This window comes from Camelina sativa, chromosome 5 (genome assembly GCF_000633955.1).
Source record: "Camelina sativa cultivar DH55 chromosome 5, Cs, whole genome shotgun sequence".
NCBI lineage: Eukaryota > Viridiplantae > Streptophyta > Magnoliopsida > Brassicales > Brassicaceae > Camelina > Camelina sativa.
The window spans coordinates 7,997,348-8,017,555 of NC_025689.1; the positions used below are offsets into that span (position 1 = coordinate 7,997,348).

At 34.5% G+C, this 20,208-nt stretch overlaps 5 protein-coding genes across 7 annotated transcripts; 1 reads left to right on the forward strand and 4 right to left on the reverse strand.

Moving 5' to 3' along the window:
* On the forward strand, nucleotides 4,785-8,011 carry LOC104786095 (protein PLASTID TRANSCRIPTIONALLY ACTIVE 12). Of its 2 annotated transcripts, none has more exons than XM_010511427.2 (11): nucleotides 4,785-4,952; nucleotides 5,457-5,515; nucleotides 5,592-5,638; nucleotides 5,745-6,434; nucleotides 6,519-6,631; nucleotides 6,703-6,962; nucleotides 7,041-7,162; nucleotides 7,240-7,308; nucleotides 7,394-7,447; nucleotides 7,540-7,635; nucleotides 7,721-8,011. In XM_010511427.2, exons 2-11 carry the CDS (start codon nucleotides 5,479-5,481, stop codon nucleotides 7,823-7,825), a joined length of 1,593 nt encoding a protein of 530 aa, XP_010509729.1. In that variant the 5' UTR covers nucleotides 4,785-4,952; nucleotides 5,457-5,478; the 3' UTR covers nucleotides 7,826-8,011. The 2 variants fall into 2 exon arrangements, with proteins under 2 accessions (XP_010509729.1, XP_010509728.1); XM_010511426.2 differs by lacking the exon at nucleotides 4,785-4,952 and adding an exon at nucleotides 5,110-5,270.
* Nucleotides 8,126-11,486, reverse strand: LOC104781856 (solanesyl diphosphate synthase 3, chloroplastic/mitochondrial). 2 transcript variants are annotated; one of them, XM_010511428.2, is made up of 11 exons: nucleotides 11,162-11,486; nucleotides 10,560-10,652; nucleotides 10,239-10,319; nucleotides 10,035-10,106; nucleotides 9,804-9,935; nucleotides 9,627-9,713; nucleotides 9,449-9,520; nucleotides 9,203-9,288; nucleotides 8,887-9,019; nucleotides 8,616-8,804; nucleotides 8,126-8,527 (listed from the first exon to the last, which is right to left on the reverse strand). In XM_010511428.2, exons 1-11 carry the CDS (start codon nucleotides 11,306-11,308, stop codon nucleotides 8,348-8,350), a joined length of 1,272 nt encoding a protein of 423 aa, XP_010509730.1. In that variant the 5' UTR covers nucleotides 11,309-11,486; the 3' UTR covers nucleotides 8,126-8,347. The 2 variants fall into 2 exon arrangements, with proteins under 2 accessions (XP_010509730.1, XP_019101318.1); XM_019245773.1 differs by having other exon boundaries at nucleotides 10,560-10,655; nucleotides 11,162-11,300.
* On the reverse strand, nucleotides 11,639-12,839 carry LOC104786098 (transcription termination factor MTEF1, chloroplastic-like). The gene is made up of 2 exons (XM_010511429.2): nucleotides 12,190-12,839; nucleotides 11,639-12,097 (listed from the first exon to the last, which is right to left on the reverse strand). Exons 1-2 carry the CDS (start codon nucleotides 12,783-12,785, stop codon nucleotides 11,779-11,781), a joined length of 915 nt encoding a protein of 304 aa, XP_010509731.1. The 5' UTR covers nucleotides 12,786-12,839; the 3' UTR covers nucleotides 11,639-11,778.
* LOC104786099 lies at nucleotides 14,340-15,394 on the reverse strand. The gene has a single exon (XM_010511430.1). It carries the CDS (start codon nucleotides 15,293-15,295, stop codon nucleotides 14,405-14,407), a length of 891 nt encoding a protein of 296 aa, XP_010509732.1. The 5' UTR covers nucleotides 15,296-15,394; the 3' UTR covers nucleotides 14,340-14,404.
* On the reverse strand, nucleotides 17,528-18,246 carry LOC104786101 (protein TIFY 5B-like). Its single transcript, XM_010511431.2, has 2 exons — nucleotides 18,083-18,246; nucleotides 17,528-17,984 (listed from the first exon to the last, which is right to left on the reverse strand). Exons 1-2 carry the CDS (start codon nucleotides 18,154-18,156, stop codon nucleotides 17,669-17,671), a joined length of 390 nt encoding a protein of 129 aa, XP_010509733.1. The 5' UTR covers nucleotides 18,157-18,246; the 3' UTR covers nucleotides 17,528-17,668.

The following is a 20,208-nucleotide window of genomic DNA, read 5'->3' on the forward strand; positions in this document are numbered from 1 at the left end:
TTTGTACAACAAACTGATTAATGTGAATTATTTCATAGTTATCATCATTATCAAATCTTCGGAACTTGGGAACATCTGTTTAACAAGTTAGACTTAGGTATTGGACATAATTGGCATTATATAATTGACCATTTTAGTCAAACAGTTCTTACATGTTTTTATTACAACTTATTTTCACCGCTATGTCAAAAAATATTCTAAAATTAGTACTTTATAATAAAACTCGTCACGCCTAGACTTTTATAAGTTTGACGGGTATAGTATAGAAAAAGAAAAGAAGAAGATTCCACTTTTGACAATTGTAACACATGGAAGTCATATTTGCTCTTTGTTTAAACCTCTAACGAGTCTTTCGAATGTCAAAAAAGGGCGAAATAAATACGTTATCCATAAGGGTAGGAAACTGCTTTACTAGATCCGACCAGTTGCATGATCTCTTCTGCTTTCGATTCCTTCTGTTCAGTTTCAACTTAAGAGAAGATTAATAAACTATATATAGACGGCAAAGACGAAATTGTTTTCTTCCTATAATAAAGTATGCAAGGCATTCTTATAGTATACCCGTTTAAGCTTATATAAAGTGGTATCAATATGTTTAATGTCATAAATCGATTTCACTAGATACATGCATTCATAATTATAATTGGAGAATGTATTTTTAAAGTCTGGAGTTTAAAGCAAGTAGGTGAATAATTCAGCTGAAAATTTTGGGCATGTTTGAAGCATGTTCCCAAGTTCATCCCATTGCATTATGTGGCCATCTAGAAACTAACAAAAGGCCTTTGCCTTTGGATTGCGTAAAGAGGATTTGTCTGCAGACCAATACTCTTTAAATACTACTAGTATAAGTAAGTGTGTAAACTAAACAAAATTAAAAGAGAGTTATACTATAGCTTTGATGGTTTTGTCTATCTTATGAGAGTAACACAAACAATATATACGTACTTTCTTGCTCACATTAATGAAGTTATATACTACTAGTACATTGTTCAACCAACCAACCAACATTGCTTGATTTACCTACCTCTCTTATTAATTCTTATATGATGTGCCAATAGGCCCATGGTTGACTAATAAGGACTAAAAACAAATAAGTGTAAATCAGTAACATGATGTGATAATTACGAGTATATACATTATACATAAATAACCAACCTCCTTAAACTAAGAGATTTTCTATGAATTTAAACAGTCTAAGAAATTTATAAAAGCGATTAGTAGTAGAACTGTAGAAGCCAGAAATGGAATGATTATTCCATAATTAGAAACCATATAAGCACACACACACCACCGTGAAAATGTTACTCCTACTAGTTAAAAAGAAAGGAGAGAAACAGAAAATAATAAAGCTGAAATGTCAATGATTAGACAATTCAATACAAATTGTTTTGGACAATGCATAGAAGTTTTGTCTCTCCTAAAATGTGTAAACATGGACCACACACAAGATTACCGTCACGTCTTCTGTTGTTAATTATAATTAATACTACTATTGTGTTTGTCGCAATAATTACCACGAGATTAAAAATAAGTAGATAATGGTAGTAAGTAGTACCATTTTACTGTTTACGACTTTACGCATTGAAAACCATAAAAATATAGTAACAGAAACTCAAAAGTCAAAGTCTTGTTATAGGGAGAGGTGTTTCTTTCGCAGAAACCGAGGTTTGTAACTTGTCATCTCACTCGCCTACGTGGACCCGAGAAACTTCCCATGCAATTAAATATACTAATTTGCATATCGTAAACAATTATTGGATAACTGAATTTTGTATGTTTTTCTCTTTTTCTCAGTTTCACATACCAAATTAACACAACGTATACTAAACGTTGGTTCTTTGTGGCCAAGATACTATTCAACGTTTAAGTGTTTGAATGCTTTAATTTGCAGTTGCTAAGTAGACTACTTATCCAAAAAGTCAAGAACTCGATCTCTAGTTTATGTATGAAATGCAAGGATCAAAACAAAGTGAGTCTAAGCAATTTCTTAATTAACTAACATTAGTTATGTACGAGTACCACTTGTAACTTGATTTAACTTCAATCGTTTGAAGATGCTTTTGTCACAAGTTTTAAGATTCAAAATACCAACTCAACTAAGCTTTTTCTGCCATAACAAGTCTGAAATGCATTCATTGGTACACATTATTTTTGATCATAAGCTTATTAAACTCAAAGATCGACTGTCACAATCTGTTCGTAATGGTATTAAGCATGCATGGTTCTCTCCAAGCTATTTATGTTTTTAATAACAACTAATATGATGCCACTACGACTGAGGCTCTTCCTCAAGATTCTTTCTCTATTTAGTCGTATGTCAGTTTCATCTCCCACACGACATTTCAATTTTAAAAGTTTGTGATGACGTATTATTAGCAAAAGTACATAGTTGTTTGAGGTTGGTAGGGAAACTAGAGTTAGTTAGATGTACAATTAATTAAGAACATTGTAAGTTGCACTTGTTCAGTGACTAATTCAGATTTGCATATAAATCCCCATACTTGACAAAATTATATAAAAAGAATATCATTTCACATATAAATGTTTGTTCATTTCTATCTCTGGTCTAGCTTTAAACTTGATATTTGTCTCGTTGCCACACAAATACAAGGGAACATAGTAGGTGATCGGGTATATCCATATGTACATATTAAATAACCATTTCCTTGTATCATCGGACTTAAGCTTGTGAACAATAGGCATGAATGAATATAGAATAATTGTAATTAATAATTGAAAACACACACATAGAATAACATGATTTGTTAGATCTTAATTAAATAAAAAAAACAAAAGAAAGAAGAGAAGTGTGACAACACATGGGATGTACCCAACAGCATAAGGGACAGCTTCACCAGTCTGATTTATGCCACTGTCCCGTTCTTGTCTTCTCTCTGCCCCACCACTCCTTTGTTTTAACTTCATTAGTAATATTACTATATAATTTCACTTAGTGTTTAATCTAATCATAATGCCATCACATGTTAGAATCAACAAAACAAAGAAAAAATATCTGATTTTTTAGCAGAAATAAGTACACCACCAGCTTAATTTGTAAAACATTTAACAAAATGCATTTGTTTGTGAATGGTTGGTATTTCGTTTGTAATGTAGTATGCATGCATGTCTCTCTGCTAAATGCTTATGACATGTCGACATCTACTCAGTATACTCATCGAGGTGATTATTCTCGTCGTCGCTGCGATATTATACACATGTAACATATACTGTACTACATTATATTTGTTAAGCGAACGGATAGATGCCACGTGACGGTCAGGACACGTCGCCACTTGTGAGATTCTGTTCCAATTACTTGTGGAAGTGAATTATGTTATGTCGCAGAGAAAAAGGTTGACGAGATTTCCAATTAGCTAGCCACTCATTTATTAACGGTCACAGAAAAGCATCAAACTACAGTTTCCCATTCATTTTTCTGTTTTAAAAAAAAAAAAACTCGAAAAGGTCAGTAAGTAATTGTATCCATGTGTTCTTCTTTCTTTTTGTGTTTATATTAGTACAATTTATCCATTTAGTATTCTTATTATTTTGTTAAAAAAAAAAGAAAATACAGGTTGACCATAACCACAAAAAAAAAAATACCTGCTACATACTTCTATAGATAGTCCCGTTGCACGAAGAGTGCAAACGTGACGTTAGGCGCGTGCGGGTCACCGAAACTTGTGCCTAGTCAGAGAGACCTTGTGGTATAGTCTTACGTGGTCTACCTCTGCCACAATTCAGATAAAGATTATTATTATTATTATTATGGGTATACTACAGAGTAGAAGAAGTAAATATATTATCGTCGTTTTGCGAGGTTTGAATTAAGCAGTGGTATTAATTAATGTAATAAAAAAAAAGTAGGGATTTTTTTAGGTTAAAATAGGCCTGTGAGTGATACCGTAATGTCAATGATGTGTCTGGTCAGACCCCATTTAATATTGGTTCAGACCACATTAGCCTATTGCTGCTACTCACGTTGGGTCCAAAAACCACCATACGCTTTAGTGCAAATCATATACTAGTAGTAATGTTTCTGTAGTTTTTATTCAATCAACCTCATGGCGTTACCTACGAGTGCTGTTTTCGTTTTAACATTTTTACTAGTCCACACTATATTATCGGTATCCCATAATGTGGAAACCTCTTAAAAATGGTGTATAGTCGCAAGTCGAAACTATTAATTGCGAAGCTATTTAACAAAACTAACTTGTGTTCACATGCACAATTAATCCGATAAAAATTATTGCATATATCTTTTGTTTCATGACTTCAGTTTTAAAAGAGTTTCTTAGACTTTTATTATATAATTTTAGATGATAAAAAATGTATATGAAATTGGTGATAGGTAATGAGAAAATACCAAATTTTACTAGTGATAGATCTCTCTTGTAATATTCTAAAATGTATTCGGGTGTTCATAATAGCTCTCTACCTGTGGACTTCGGGAGCTTTTTTGGGGAAACATATCATGTCGTCGGGTCGAATCCTACCCATAGCGAGGCGGAGACTCATTTACCTTTCTCTTTGCTCTCAAGTCTCGAGTGTGTGTGTATTCTTGTTTTGTTCCAAGTGTTGTTTGTTGTTAGAGAATCAATAATCAAGCTAAACTTAAGCAGTCCAGCAAGAAGGCTTTTAGTTGTCAATTTGGCAAGATTCACAACAACTGGGCCTTAGTTAGAAATATAAAAGCCCATTATAACTTCCTCTTCACAACCGGCGCGTGGAGCGCGTGTATCGAGAAAACTACAGATTTTGTTAAACGTAGGGGAGGGAGATAATATGGATAAACCCCCAAAACTGAAGTGAACAAAAAAAAAAAAAAAACACTTTTGAAGCAAAAACCCCTTGGATCATTCAAAACCAACTTCCCCATGATAGAGCTCGACTCTTCTCTCAGATAATTGAAGAACCCTTCATTCTAACAACTCCTGGTACAACAAAAAAAGGTTTGTACTTTAAATTTTTCTTCTCAAAATTCAAGTGTGAAGCGTTGTAGAAAAGCCTAAAGATCGGATTTTGCTTGGAGAATTTGGTTTGGATTAGGCTTTTCTTATCTGGGTTTATAGTAGTGCTTGTTTTCACTCTGATTCTGAGCATANGGATAAACCCCCAAAACTGAAGTGAAAAAAAAAAAAAAAAAAACACTTTTGAAGCAAAAACCCCTTGGATCATTCAAAACCAACTTCCCCATGATAGAGCTCGACTCTTCTCTCAGATAATTGAAGAACCCTTCATTCTAACAACTCCTGGTACAACAAAAAAAGGTTTGTACTTTAAATTTTTCTTCTCAAAATTCAAGTGTGAAGCGTTGTAGAAAAGCCTAAAGATCGGATTTTGCTTGGAGAATTTGGTTTGGATTAGGCTTTTCTTATCTGGGTTTATAGTAGTGCTTGTTTTCACTCTGATTCTGAGCATAATTGAATCTATTGTTTATGTAAATGATGATACAGTGGCAAGTTAAAAAAAGTGTAAATGGCGTCAATATCAACCACCTCTTGGCTCTACCGAGGTTGGTTTCATCAGCTCTGTTTCTTTCATTCCCTATTCCCATTTTCCTAATTCTGGTTTTTGTTTTTCTCCTATAGGTAAAGTATGCACAGAGAGTGGAAAGTTCAGTAATTGTATCTTCCAGGTTGGTTCTTGTTTTGATTTTAGAGTAATCTAGTTGAGCTATTGTGGACACATCTTTAGCTGTTTCAAGATGTCAAATTGGTAATAGTTTGTTTATATATATGTAGAGGCGGGTTAGTAAATGCGGATTTCCAATTAAGACATTACATGTTGGGATTACTTCCGGGGATCAGTCATTGCGACATTGTATCAAATGCAAGAAAGAGGATGAAGATGATGATGATGTTGCAAGTGAAGAGACTAAAAAGATTAAAGAAGGATTTGAGTATGTGACTGTTGAGAGGCATCCTTACTATAGTTATATGGATTCAACTTCTGGAAAACTCGAGCCAGCATCCGGGGCTCGAGCTAGTATTCCAGGTGAGGACTATTGGCCTGAAGGAACTTCGAGCCGGGTTAGAGCTGCTAGGGCTCCTCAACCAGCTGGTGAATCTTCGAGTTTCCCTTCCTATGGGAAAAATCCTGGGAGTAGGAGAAAGAAGAATCGGAAAGCAACTGGGGATAATGTGACTGTTGAAACGAGTGATGAAGTTTCGGATTCTGAGGATAGCTCTGAAGAAGAGGAAAACGATATCTCTGACGGGTTTGTTGTCTATGACAACGAGTTTGGGAGAGAAGAAGAGGAGACTGGTTTTGAATTAGACAAGAAGCTTGGCCGGCCACATCCTTTTATCGATCCTACGAAAAAGAAACAGATTGAAAAGACACTCACGGGAGATGAATCGTGGTGGAACTGGAGAAAACCGGAGAAAGAACAGTGGTCTAGATGGCAAAGAAGACGTCCTGATGTCGAAACGGTCAGTCCTTACAAAGATTTCTGTGTTTAACCAATGTGCCTTTTCGCATAATGTTTGATACATTGTGTTATATTTTTGTTGCAGGTTTTTCTCAAGGCAATGGCAGAAACAGGACAAGTGAAGCTCTATGGGAAAGAACCAACTCTCACGGAAACTTCTCTATATAGAGCAAGAAGGCATCTTTTCAAGGAGGAGAGGTATCTTTAAGCTAACGAGTTAACAACATCTGTTTTGTTAGGATTTCTTTTTGAGTTTTCATTCTCCTCAGGCTGCAAGCTGAGCGGGAGAGATTAGCAAAAGAAGGTCCAATGGCTTTTTATTCTGAATGGGTAAAAGCATGGAGGAGAGACACGTCACGAGAAGCTGTACAGAAGCATTTTGAAGAGACAGGTGAAGATGAAAACACACAACTGATTGAGATGTTCTCTCATCAAACAGATCGAGAATACCGGATAATGATGGGAACTGATATTAGGATCAAGAGAGATCCTTTGGCAATGCGGATGAGGGAGGATCAAATTAAGCAAAGTAAGAAACTTTAACAGTTATACTTAACTCGTCATGGATATATTCAACTGTTCAATTAACTTTCTCGGTTTCGTGCAGTATGGGGCGGGGATCCTGTTTATCCGACAATCAACTACATTCAAGATCCCAATGCAGTTATGGATTTCAGAGGACCTGATTTTCATGAGCCGACACCAAACATGCTCTCTTATCTAAAGGAGGTTAGTCTGCTTTGCTCAAACCAACGTTCCCTTATCGTTCTTGGTCTGATTGTTTTCTTTGTTCCTGGTTTGATCAGAATGGCAAAGTCATCTCAAGAGAGATGCATGAAGCACTACTGACAAAAGAGAAAACCGAGCAGCTCGAGGTAAAATGACCAATCTTTTATTCTCTTTCACACAACTCTCATAGAGAGATTTCAGGGGTTTGTTTGATAAATTGTATGAATGCAGGTGCCTGACATTGATGATGCAATGGCACAAGCTGTTGATATTGGTGAAAACGATGTGAGTATCATCAATTACATTAGATCCTCTTCTTGTTCTTCATTTTTTCGTGATGTTATCATGAAACATCTCTGGACGTTTTCTATTGATAGGATGAGGAAGACGATGCAGATGTAGAAAAAGTCGACGAGAAAGTGCCCAGGAACTGGAGTGTCTTGAAGAGTACCCCTGAGCTTAGAACCGCTAAGGTAAAAGCCACATTTATCAACTTGAGCCGCCTTTATAATATAACTGTGTTGTGTATTGATGTTATGTGTTTGGTTTTCTATACAGCCTAAACCAAAGAAGGAAGGTCGGATGTCTCTAGACGAGGCCGTTGATGATTCTGAGAACTTGACAGATTTTCTCATGGACTTTGAAGAGGAGGCTGATCCTTAAAGACCTGGTTTTTTTTTTGTGTTTCTTTCCAGTCCAATGTAAAGACGTTATTAATCATTTAGATTTTATACTTGAAAAATTGAGTTTATTTGGGGCGATAGTAACATTTTTGGAATGTTCTGAGTTTTGAAAAAGGATTGTATCATATGAAAAATATCAATTCTATACTTGATTGCATTGCATGTATCATGTATGGAGTGTACTACTGTTAAGTGTTAACTAATGCCTCCGACTCCAACAGTTCAGCTTGGGTTTTGGAAGATTGTTTGAATCAGTAAATCTGTTAAAAAAAACAAGACCTTAACCAAATTCGCAAGGAATGATTTCACAATTACTATCACTGTCTATTTTTCTTTCCATCTATGTTGTGTTTGAAATGAAAGCCACAACTTGTCCAACATTATTATCTCGTGAAAACGAATTGGACAAAACAAAATCCTACAAATGGAATGGAATGAAATTGAAACCTCATCATGTTTACGAAGATGTTTCGGTGTGTATAGAGAGAAACATTTCTTAGTCTCACTTGTTTCTGGTAATGACTCTATGGGTCAAGTCAATTAGTGCTCGCCTCGATCTTTTAACATCTTCGTTATCTGTTTCAGGTAGAGACCCGATTGCAGCTGCTGCGAGATTTGCGTGTTCCATGGCTAGCTCTCTTGCCCTCTGTATTCCCTTGCTCTTCCCAAGATACTCTAAAGCCTGTTTTGATTTTGTATGAGATAATCATATTAGAGACTTAAAATAACGTATTAGAGACTTTGAGGAGTTTTGTGTCTTTCAAACTTACAATGTCAACATTCGTTGGATCTTTTTCAACTCGATCAACAACTTCACGTAGTTGAGGAAATTCTTCCATGGCAAAGAGGATTGGAGCTGTTATGACTCCATGGCGGATATCTGATAAAGATCCCTTTCCGAGAGAGGCAGACGTCCCCGTGAAATCAAGAATGTCGTCTACCAATTGGAATGCTAAACCCTGAAGAATTAGAAACTAATCAAACATTTGTAAGAAAACGTAGTTACAATGGAGCCAAAGTTTCAATAAGATGACAACGAACCAGATTCTTCCCATACTCGAAAGCTAACACGGCAACTTCTGCTGTTTGTCCAGTGAGAACAGCAACCGCTTTGCAGCTGTTAGAGATTAGCGATGCTGTCTTATAATATGTCTTCTGCATGTAGTACTCCATACTGCAGTCATTAGAAAAACAAAATATATATGCGCATGAACAATCACAATATTATATAATATCCATTTCCTATATAAGTCGCGATAATCGACCCTGGTTCTGACTCTCAAACATAGATTGGTAGCATACAAGACTTGAGTAGTCTTTGTTATGGCTATATTTGACCAGAGAAGAAGATTTTTACCTATAACGCTGCTCGGTTGTACTAGTTATTTCCATGGTTTCACCGGTAACAAGATGTTCTACTGCAGTTGCAAGTAACGCTACAACCTACAAAAGAGAGACACACAATGAATATGTCTAGCTTCGAAGAAAAATGATAATTAATTCTTAGGACTGATGTCACTGATTCAAGAGTCTATCACTGCAGGTTTAAAATAAAAAACAAATGACAAAAAATATGAGTATCAGTTTCTTAGTTTTCTTTTACCTCAGTGTTTTTCAGAGCGGCGAGAGCCCCACAAGCCCGGGAGAGCAAGAAGTCTCCTGCTAGTACCGACATCTACAACGTGAAGCCAATTTTGATCTTCATATCTAATTGTAGCACAATCGCCAAAAAACAAAATTAATCATGTCTAAGACAGTAGCTTCTACTGTCAAGTGAGTACCTTGTTACCCATTACAACATTTAAGGAACCAACACCACGCCTTGTATCGGCATCATCCAAGACATCATCATGCAGGAGGCTTGCAACCTACAATAACCCAAGCATTACTAATTGGAAAAACTAAAAAGGGGAGGATACTGGATCTTGATTTTTAATGAATGTAATGAGTAAACTCACATGTATCATTTCAGTGATTTCAGCAATACCACGTTGCCTTACGCGTAACTCTGATGTGACTATATCTGCTGATTCACCAACCAATACTTCTGGTACACGTACGTTCAGCGCTGTCGCCATCAGTAATAAAACCTACAAACATGAAACCAGAGCGGTTATGATACCTAGAGAAAACATGAATCTGAAAATGAAGACAAGATATGGAAATAGAAAAGAGATTATGGTCATTACAGTTGAACGAAACTGTTTTCCTTGCACACCCCTTTTGAAGAAGTACTCAGCTGCAGAGGCGAGCTTCGGAACCTGAACAGCAGAATGTAGATACAAGTAAAAATAGATATTAGCTTCAGAGCATTAAATCCAGCAGCAAATTTACTTTCGCCACACCTTTATGCACACAATGAGTGTACAAAAGAATGAAAAAAGGGCACTTACCTCGGCAACTACCATCTCTCTCAACTTATTACTAAGAAGTGACAGCTCATCGGCAACAAGCGAAAACGGGTCAAGCTCCTCCTAGGAAAGGAAAATCTTACTCTTTCAGCAGTCGTAAAAGAAAAGAAGTTTCAGCAATAAAAAAAAAAATGGCCCAACTGTACAAGATCAGTAACAAACAAAGAGATTAGATTAAGAAACTAACAGTAGAGTGTTGACAGTTTTTTCTTATACAAGTGAGAAGCAATGTCCAAAAGTGAAATATATGTGGAAGTTTAACAATAGACCAAGGATCATAGTGTAAGGGAAATAAGAACAAACCTCGACTAATGAGCTGCTCTGGTGATATAGTTGATGAGTAAATCCACCAAAAACCGGAGATTTCAATGAATATGTTGTTCTGCAAACGTAACCCTACTAAAACATCACAAAGAAATAACACATTGGTTAGGTCACCGATTCTATATTACACATCAAATCTCAAAACAAACTAATCTGTTTTAACCATTTTTTTTATCCCATATCTCTCACACACAGGTAAAACAGCCTGATGCATCCCCAAATAGGATCCATAAAAAATCTATGGAAAAATCTTTCTCAGTACATTACTAAAACATAGAAAGTGAACACTAGCTTTAGCTGAAAACTCCATTATGTTCCAAACGACAGAAAAAAGAAAAAAGAAAGGGAAAATTTTTAATTCAAACAAATTCCCAAAAATAATAGATGGGCAAAATAAAAACGAAACCTTTATTCAATAAAACACCATACCCATGGTGGGTAATGATTAGAGAATTGACAACACAGATCATAAATCTATAAACTTAATTTTACATTTCTAAAAATTGCAACTTCTAAAACCCTAATCAGAGTATCTTTCTCGCTTTATAGACGCAAAGAGGAAAAAAAAATGTTAAAATAACCTTGTGTGTAGAGACGTCAGAACAAGAGTGACCCTGATCGGGGAGGATTGAGAGACGATGAGAAGCAATAGATTGAGAGCAACCATAGAAGCTACGGTTCCTCAGAAACTTTGAAGAAACCCGTGAAACAGCCCTCGTGAATATCATTCTTTACGGATCCAAACACAGACTCAAAGAAGCAGAGAGACTTGTTCTCTCGTTTGGCGAATTTATTATTGCGTGAATCTGAAATCGAAGAAGAAGAAGAAACGAACCCAAACTAGTCAAGAGAACGCAGCCGACTCACTCAGGGCACTAAAAATTATTAAAATGACGAAGACGAACCTCAGCCATGAAACTGTTAGTAAATTATTTCATTTTCTTTTACTTTTACCAAGGTTATATTCAAAATGTTTTACCCCAACTCAGCCCAATCTGGCAAGAAGCCCACTATAAGCCCAATTTGGTTTACAACGGTTTAAGAAGACATGATAACAGAACGAAGATTTCAATAGTCTCTCTTTGTCAATTCAAGATTTCAATAGAGACATATGGAAGCAGCAATGTTAAATACATACAAGCTATGAACACGATGATCAGAAGTAACATTTAGCTCACATATACAATAAAAAAATATTTTATACGTTTGCCACTGAAGAGGGATTATTTGTGAGTAATTGCTCGAACTCTTCATCAGTACTCTTAAGCATCAATGACAATGGCAACTCTAAACCTCTCTCCATTGATTCTATGTGTCTTGGCTTTATCCTTTTCTCTAGACTGAAGGCAAAATACTGAGGGAACTCTTTTAGATTCTCCAGTTTTCCTTTGATCCCACTCATGAAGTAATCAAGCTTTGGTTTGAAGTTGTTCTCTATGCTGAATGTGAATAGTGCTGGACATCGTAAGATCATCCCTATCGCTTCTGATCTTGTGTACCCTATACTCTCCAAGAATCTGACCAACACAAATCACAATACTGTAAATTTCTCTAATCTAATCAATACCACTAGTAACGTTTGGAGAAAGCAGATGAATATTTTTTTTACCTAAGCTTTGGGATGAGAGTGTGTTCGACACTAGAGACTAGTAAGATAGGATCTTGGTAAGCAAGAGCGTCAAGATCGTCGAAACCAAGTCTCCGCAAGTAGAACAGAGCAGGCTTGAGCTGGTCTTCTACGCTGCTAATGAGGAGCCTTGGGCATTTCTTGATCACTCTTCTGAACGAATTCTCAGGGACATTGAGATCATTGGAGAGGAACATGAAGACAGGGTTGAGTTCTGTTCTTATGTCGGAAGTGAGGATCGTAGGACACATCCCCAAGATTCTTGGGAGGTCATTTGGGTAGATTCCTCTAGATTGGAGGAAATGGAGGACGGATTCAATGGAATCAAGGGAGGCTGAGCGGAGAAATGGGTTGAGAGAGAGGGCTTTGCCTGAGTCAATTCCCATGAGCTCGAGACAGAGGATCTTCTCTTTCATCTGGAAGGTTACGGCCTGATCGGCAACAGAGAAGAGAGGGTGGCTATGGAGAGTTGTTTTGATGGACGTTGGTTTGGTGGATAAGTTTGTGGGTTGAGGTTGTTGTGGACATGAAGGTTTCTTTGGGGAAATGTAGAGGGACGAGCTCAGAGCTGCAGACATGGTGGAAGTGAGCAGAGAGAGAGATGATGATGAATTGATGATGTGGTCTTTGGATGGTCTGAGGAAGGAGAAGAAGAAGAAGAGTGTGAAGGGTAAGGTGGATTATTAATTTATTTCCACGTGGCACTATATTGTGTTGTGATTGGTGAGATGAGATTGCAAAATATGTTTCATTTTCTGTAGTTTGGATAAGACTAGTTACAATGGTTACTTTTTAAACTGTTGAATAATTTATTCAACTGTTGAATAACTACAATGGAAGTATTGAAAAAAAAAATAAGGTGATGTGGAGACAACAGTGTTGAATAAGGTGTTGTAAACAACAGTTTGTTTTCTCCAAAAAATGATTTTGAAAAGAATAATTTTCTTTTAATGATTTGGAATCATATAGTTATGTATCTATACTAGTATTTTTGCAGCAGTTTTTGCTCAAAAATACTTTTTGAAAAGTTTTTACATTTAATGCATTGACTTTAATATTAGTTACCAAAACTTTAAAATTAATTATAGTTAAGATTTAAAAAAATAAGAAAATCTTTCTACCTCATTCAAACATAAATATATGATTTCCTTTCATTTTTATTTGAATTTATATTTAAATTATCTTGAATTATTCTATAATACATTTAGTTAATAAAAATTGTGATTTTTTCCTGATGTAATACAAAATTTTAAAAACGGACATATATTACTCAATAGATTAATAAAAAATACCGGTACAATATCCCACATCGTCTAAAAAAATTGGGAAATGGTTTAGAGCCATACTATAAAAGATACCAAAATGATTCTGAATACAAATGAGTAGAAACCTTGATTTATCAGGCATTCAAATTAAAAACTTTTATTTGGTTTATTCTGGTTCTTTAGTTTAAAGATTTTTTTAAAAGGTTAAATATGAAAAATATTTAAAACTTTTAAAAAGTTAAATATGATAAATATTATACCGTAGATACACAATAAATATTAAAAATTAAGATGATATAGTGTGAGTTAAAATATCTCGGGACGGAGTTATATAGCAGGACGGGTTTTATCGATAATTATATAAATTAAAAAATATTATTAATTCGGTGTTACACGGGTAAACATCATTTCATTATTTTGTTAACACTGTCAGTATCAGAGAATAGATATATCTAATTAAATTGATTAAATAAATATTATGTAAAGTAAATTATATTGCAGTATTATATAGTTTATTTAACAATTATTATATAATTATAACATATTTAACCAACAAATACAACTTATAATTTAAATATTTTAGTTATAAATAATTTTATCCTGCGGTGTTCCACGGATCCTAATCTAGTTTATGTTATATACATCAAAATAAATTTCTTTATACTGTTTAGAATAACAAAACAGATTCTAAATTAAAAAAAAACTCAGTTTCCATTAATATAAAACAGTCGGCAACAATTTTTAAATAAAATCTAATTTCATTTTTTTCAACCATTGAAGTTTAAACTAACGATTATCCATGATCTCATTACCAACTCTAACGACAAAATGCATAAGAAGGCAAGATAAAAATGATAAACAAGATAAAATGACACAAAAAGGTTGACTAAATTTTGCCGCATTTGTACAATGACAAATTAAATTAAACTAGACTAAATACTTTGTCGTTTGATATCTCGATTGAACCGTTGAATGAAATCTTCGACTCGTCTGTTTAACTCCTCGTTCGACATCTTCGAGAACTCCTCCGACTCTTCTCTTACATTCTCCCACTTCTGCGTCGCCTTTTCCATCTCCTCAGCCTTCTTCCCCTTGTGAACAACCATCCATTTCGAGCTATCCCATTGGCTTCGATCGTAACTTTTTGGTCTATGTTTGATCTCTTGACGACGTTCCTTAGTTATCATTGACACGCGTCCACGAGCCGTATCCGACTTGCTTCTCCCGTACGGTTTAGGGTTGACCAGCTTTCTTGAGTCGCAAGTTTCTTCTTTAGTAGCAGTTTTATGAATGTTTGGCTCAGTAACTGGCTCGTATTTTTCGATAGCTATGTTTCTCGGTTGGTTCTCACTCACCACTTGCACGGTTCGCTCAGGAACTTTCCCTTCCCTGTTAGGTAAATATCGATGTTGTATTTGTATATCTTTCGCTCCCACGGCTTCTTCTTGTTTCTCACTTCGGTTCTTGATATCTGCCACCAAACTCAACCCATAGCCCACGTTATCCGGTCTAGGGTTTTCTCTTGCATCGTTTCTCATCGCGGCCACGTATTCTCCGTAAAAATCGTGATCCTCTTTAGCAGTGAATGAACCGTAATCAGCAGCGATGATGATGATAAGTGCGTTGGAGATGATGAACAAGATCTTCGTGTCGTTGAATACCGAAGAAGGAGACACGTCGAGAACGTGGAAGCACAAAATGTAGATGAAGATAGATAAGAGGATGGGGAGCAACGAAGAGTACAAGTTGTTGTATTGTTTCTTGGGTTTGTAATAAGGCTCGAATTTAGGGTTTTCAACAACATACGAGGGCATTTCTGTCATTTTGGGAGATTGGTCGTGATGAGTTGGGCATTGGGTTTTAGGATGGAGGCTGTAGATTGTGTTTGATCTTTGAATTGGTCATGGTCGGAGCTCTTTATATTGGGGTCATATGTCTGAATTATTGAGCTTATAAATTTTCTAATTTACCCTTTGTCATCATCAACTACTATATCTTACTTGCGGATCCTGCCACGATTCGCTATATATTTGTCGTTTCATGTTGATTTAACTTTTGAGTTACGTGGATTTAATACCCAATCGTCTTTAGCAAGTATCATCTAATAATTAATCTTTGATTTACTTTTCGTTTACCTGAAAAAAATGTCGATTAAACATATATAATATGTATTTTAGGATAGGTACAACATTAATACTATTGTCTATATAAGGTGTGATATAAGCAAATCGTAAAAAACATATTTAGTCAAGGTACAGAGGCTTTGGTACTGCATAAACGTCGACATGTCATCATGTGACAACAACACATATCCGTAATTTTTACTTTACTATATGTTTATACATTACATTAGGTACCTTTGAGATGTACAATATAAGAAAAAATGTACCACGCTTTGACAGCACAACAAAGTAAAATAAAACAACAATTATATGATAACTTTGCTTCCACGTATCTATAAAAAGTGAATTCTATTTTGTTGCATCATCTAATGAACCAAAATATACTTATATAATAGAAAATAAAATATGAAGATTCAATCAAAACGATTGATCTGAGTTTATCCGTTTCTTTATACGTACGGAGTGAAAGAAACTCCAATGAGTTTCTATTTGTTTTAATCTTTCAAACTTCGATATTGCAGTCATTTTTGATGAACTATTGTGGTTATCGACTAATCAATCATTCACACTTTGTATTGTTACTTGTCAGCAGTTTAAACATGGGTTATGTGTATGAGTGTATCATAAGAAGTCAAAAATAGGTATATAACATGTGTATATCATCAGACAAAAATAATTGAATCTGAAAATTTATATTGACTATCATCAGCTTGTTCGTTAAGCCGTAACGTGGCAATAGCGAAGTTCATGTGAGCTCACACGTTGGCGGCTGGTCTAGACTTCATCCTACAAGCGTTATTTATTACCTTAACTTGTCCTGATGTCTCGACTACTCTTGCACGTTTATTATCTATTTATTATTGCTTTAGCTTTTGTCCTTTTTAACCATCATGTCTTTTTTTTTCCCCAACTCTTTTCCATTAGTTATAAGTTAATTTGTTAAAGATTGTGTACAATGGTCTAAAGATGTGTAGAGTAGTGTATCTTTCTTAAAAAAGATTGTGTACAATGTGTCCAAAGTTTAGGCTAACTAATAACTAGTATAACTTTATGAAACCTTAGTGAAGAAGATAACAAGAACGCAATTAATTTTCTCAAAACCTATTAGATTGAATTTCCTAAATTAAAGTCAGAAATTGCGGGTTTTTTAATTTTCATTCAACATCTTCAACTTTTTGCCGAACCTTTTGTTTGTTTTTTCTTAAGTTTTTAATCATATTCATAAATCTAAATGTATCATCACGAATATATTCAATTCAGGTAAAAATCTTACAGTTGAAATAACAGTGCTCTCTGCGCTGTTTTAGATAGTCTAAGGCAATTGTTATCAAGTCCAATGTGACTTATATCTTCAACTTGTATACTAATGGAGAACTTGACAATATAGTTTTGGCAAAGATCTTATACTTTCGTATTCGGTAGGAACTTCAACTAGTGGTACAGCCAGGGATACTATGTACATGACGGAAAACTTATAGGTGATGTCTGAAGACTCGAAGGTTTGACATAATATGTTTCCAACCAATTTGTCATTTAGAGAAGAACTTTGTATATGAATGTTTCTCGCACCATTAGCACCCCACAACGCGTTATGGAGAACAACTATGTCGGCATGAAGTTCATACCCTTCTTTGTAAAAGATGATTTATAGTGAAAATTATGCCGATTCATCTTACCAAATAATTTAGATATAGATTTCTGTTCTGTTTATGTAATAAATAGTTTATGAGTTTTAATTAATTACATGGCTACCAATACATTGACCGATTTAAAGTGAATTTGATTATATATATACATACCTTATATGAAAATAGTAATACTTTGATGTCTTCAAACCTATCGTTATAACTTGAAATTGTTCTCATGTTACTAGATATATCCATTAAGGTAGGTAGAAGCTAAAAGTTCTTTCTTGAACACAAATTGCTGAAAAATCTGAAACTTTAAAACTCTAAAGCTAACTAATTAAGGGCATCCTAAACACGAAAAAAAAAAAACCCAACACACACAATTGGATTATGTCGCAGCCAAAAAAAATAAGAGAGAGAGAAAAATTGAAATAAATTAATAGTGCTATCGGGAACGATGGTAAGGGCAAGTTGCCTGAATCCGAACATTTCGTTTCTGAAGAAAACTCCGAAGTGATCTCTTCATAGAGGCCTTTTGACGATGAATTGTGGTGATATTGTTTGTGATCATCGGACTAGGATCCGAACCGTTTGAACTTCTCAACGATGATCCCACATCTCTACTCGCTAGCGACAGTATCGCTTTAGCCTCAAGATTGGTAAGATCTGAAGAAATACACATGTGCCCGTTGTAGAAAATGGTTAGCATCTGTGATTCTTGCTTTGGTTGTGAAATTTCAGAGCTGCTTGATTCTTCCACCCTTCAAAACCATTCATAATATAAACGATATCAGCGTTCGTTCGTAAATTGACTCTAATTCGTACAATACAGATTAAGCATAAAGAGAAAGAGACTCACGAGGTATTGAAATCAGAATCATAAGAAGACGGGGATAGGCGAAGTTCCAAGTCGCATTTTGTTTGCATCTCCATCTCTTTAGTTGTGAGTAGAAAAGGCTTGTGGAGTTTGTGATGATGATGCTATGATTTTGTGTCAGTCTATTGATTTATATATATGTGTGTGCGTGTTGTAAATGTGTTGTGGTCGAAAAGAGAGAGAGAAGATAAGGATAGAGAAAAGAGGAGACAAAAGCTGACAACAGAACAGGGCAGTTTGGACAGAACACAACTTTACATCTCTGTTTCCTTCTCTCCCTTTCCTCACGTGTAAAATGATTTGTGTGTGTTTTTTTTTTCTTTTTTTTGAAAGAAATAAAAAACCCATTTCCTTTTCCTGTAATACAAAAATAAAAGAATCTTTCTAAGCAATTCATTCTATAATTCTTTTGGGGTTGTTAGGAGAAAATCTATTAGATTAAATATTGGACTCATGCCTAAAAAACAAAGATTCTCTATCAAAAACCTTTTTTTTTTGTCAGTAAACTAATACATAATTGATTCATGCCTTCAATAACGGATATTCTTTTGGGGGTTTTAGTAGAAAAAAAAAGAATTTTGTTTGACATAACAGAAAAATGAAATTATGCAGTATAAGATCTTACGGTAAGCTCCATTAACAAAATAGCTCTGTTAAAATGTTGATACAGTTGTAATCACCAAAAAAGAGAGAAAAAAAAAAAAACATATGATGTTTCATTCTTTTCAAAAAAATTGATATGAGTATTTTTATCGTAAAAATGTTTGGTCACTATGCACCCTTGCATAACTTGATTTAGTTTATTGTTTTGTTTTGTCAACCACATATTTCACTTGATGAATAGTTTAAAACATGATTCAGCCATAATCAGAATTTAGGGTATCAATAGTAAAGAAATCTGACTAAATCAAGCTGAGTTGTTAAATCTTTTTTTGTAATTTTTTTTGTATAATCTAGCTGAATAATTCAAAGTTCAAATGGTAATCGAGGAATAGGCTGAAAATTGTAAAAAAAAACTAACTAATAAAATAAAATTATAAAATTATTAATTAGAAACAATACTAGTAACTATACTAGTTTTAGTTATTAAATAACAAAGAAAAATTATGGAAAAATTTGTAACTTGTAAAAAATAAGGTTGAATTTTTGCAAAATTTGAAGTTATTATATTTTACATAAAATCAGTTTACCAAAACGTAAATCTGACTTATGTTCTTAAATTAATAAAATTATCTAAAAATTATCTCAGAATTCTTAAAATTACCAACTTATATATTAATATAAAATAAATTTCAAAATAATTTTTCATTTTTGTATTTTTGATAAAATGTAACTATTATTATATTTATCTAGCTTACAAATATTTTACTAACAACTTTTACTATTGAAATCAGATTTTATAGTTTCAATAGTAATTTAGTTTTTTTTTAAAAACCTAAATATCTAAGAAGTCCTCAAGTTTGCAAATAATGTAACATTTTTTTTCCTTCAAATTCCTCAAGAATTCCTTAACAATTCCTCAAGAATTCCTTAACAGTTCCACGAAACGTATGTTACTATCATTTAGACCCACAATATTTAGTTTTAAACAGAAAAATCGTAGTATTTAGTTTTTACGACCTCAAAGTATGGACCTGAAACGACTTATGAGCACACTGCACACGTACACATTAGTTTAAGATCTTTGACTTCAATTTACATCTCTCCCCTCTATTCGTGAAAGGGCATAAGGTGGAATCCATCATGGGTCTTATAGCATTTGTAATTATTGGATTCTGTCTTAGCACGAGTTTATCGTTGGTTTAAGAAGGCTTTGAAATCCAAGCCCCAAGATGAGGAACATCGACCGATGCACATCACAAACGCTAGCAACAACCACTCAACCTCCTCCGATTACCGAAGAAGCTCCTCCGATGATCCTTCAATTGTTAGTTCTTTCGAGATGTTACGCTAAGCTCCACTAACAAATAGTACTGTTAAAATGTAAAGAGGCCGGCCGTTAACAAAGTTTTTTTTTTTTTCTTCTTTTTCTGAAAATACCATTTTTGTTAGAAGCATCGGTTCTTACATAATCGGAGGATACATATTTAGGAAACACAATAGGGAAA

Coding starts and splice junctions, on each gene's coding strand:
- LOC104786095 (XM_010511427.2), top strand. CDS start 5,479: ATGGCGTCAATATCAACCACCTCTTGGCTCTACCGAG. Junction 6,435..6,518: donor GACGTCCTGATGTCGAAACG/GTCAGTCCTTAC, acceptor TTTTTGTTGCAG/GTTTTTCTCAAGGCAATGGC. Junction 7,448..7,539: donor TTGATATTGGTGAAAACGAT/GTGAGTATCATC, acceptor TTCTATTGATAG/GATGAGGAAGACGATGCAGA.
- LOC104781856 (XM_010511428.2), bottom strand. CDS start 11,308: ATGATATTCACGAGGGCTGTTTCACGGGTTTCTTCAAAGTTTCTGAGG. Junction 9,521..9,626: donor ATGTTGTAATGGGTAACAAG/GTACTCACTTGA, acceptor TTCACGTTGTAG/ATGTCGGTACTAGCAGGAGA. Junction 9,020..9,202: donor ACAACCGAGCAGCGTTATAG/GTAAAAATCTTC, acceptor TAATGACTGCAG/TATGGAGTACTACATGCAGA.
- LOC104786098 (XM_010511429.2), bottom strand. CDS start 12,785: ATGTCTGCAGCTCTGAGCTCGTCCCTCTACATTTCCCCAAAGAAACCT. Junction 12,098..12,189: donor ACTCTCATCCCAAAGCTTAG/GTAAAAAAAATA, acceptor TGTGTTGGTCAG/ATTCTTGGAGAGTATAGGGT.
- LOC104786099 (XM_010511430.1), bottom strand. CDS start 15,295: ATGACAGAAATGCCCTCGTATGTTGTTGAAAACCCTAAATTCGAGCCT.
- LOC104786101 (XM_010511431.2), bottom strand. CDS start 18,156: ATGGAGATGCAAACAAAATGCGACTTGGAACTTCGCCTATCCCCGTCT. Junction 17,985..18,082: donor GATTCTGATTTCAATACCTC/GTGAGTCTCTTT, acceptor ATGGTTTTGAAG/GGTGGAAGAATCAAGCAGCT.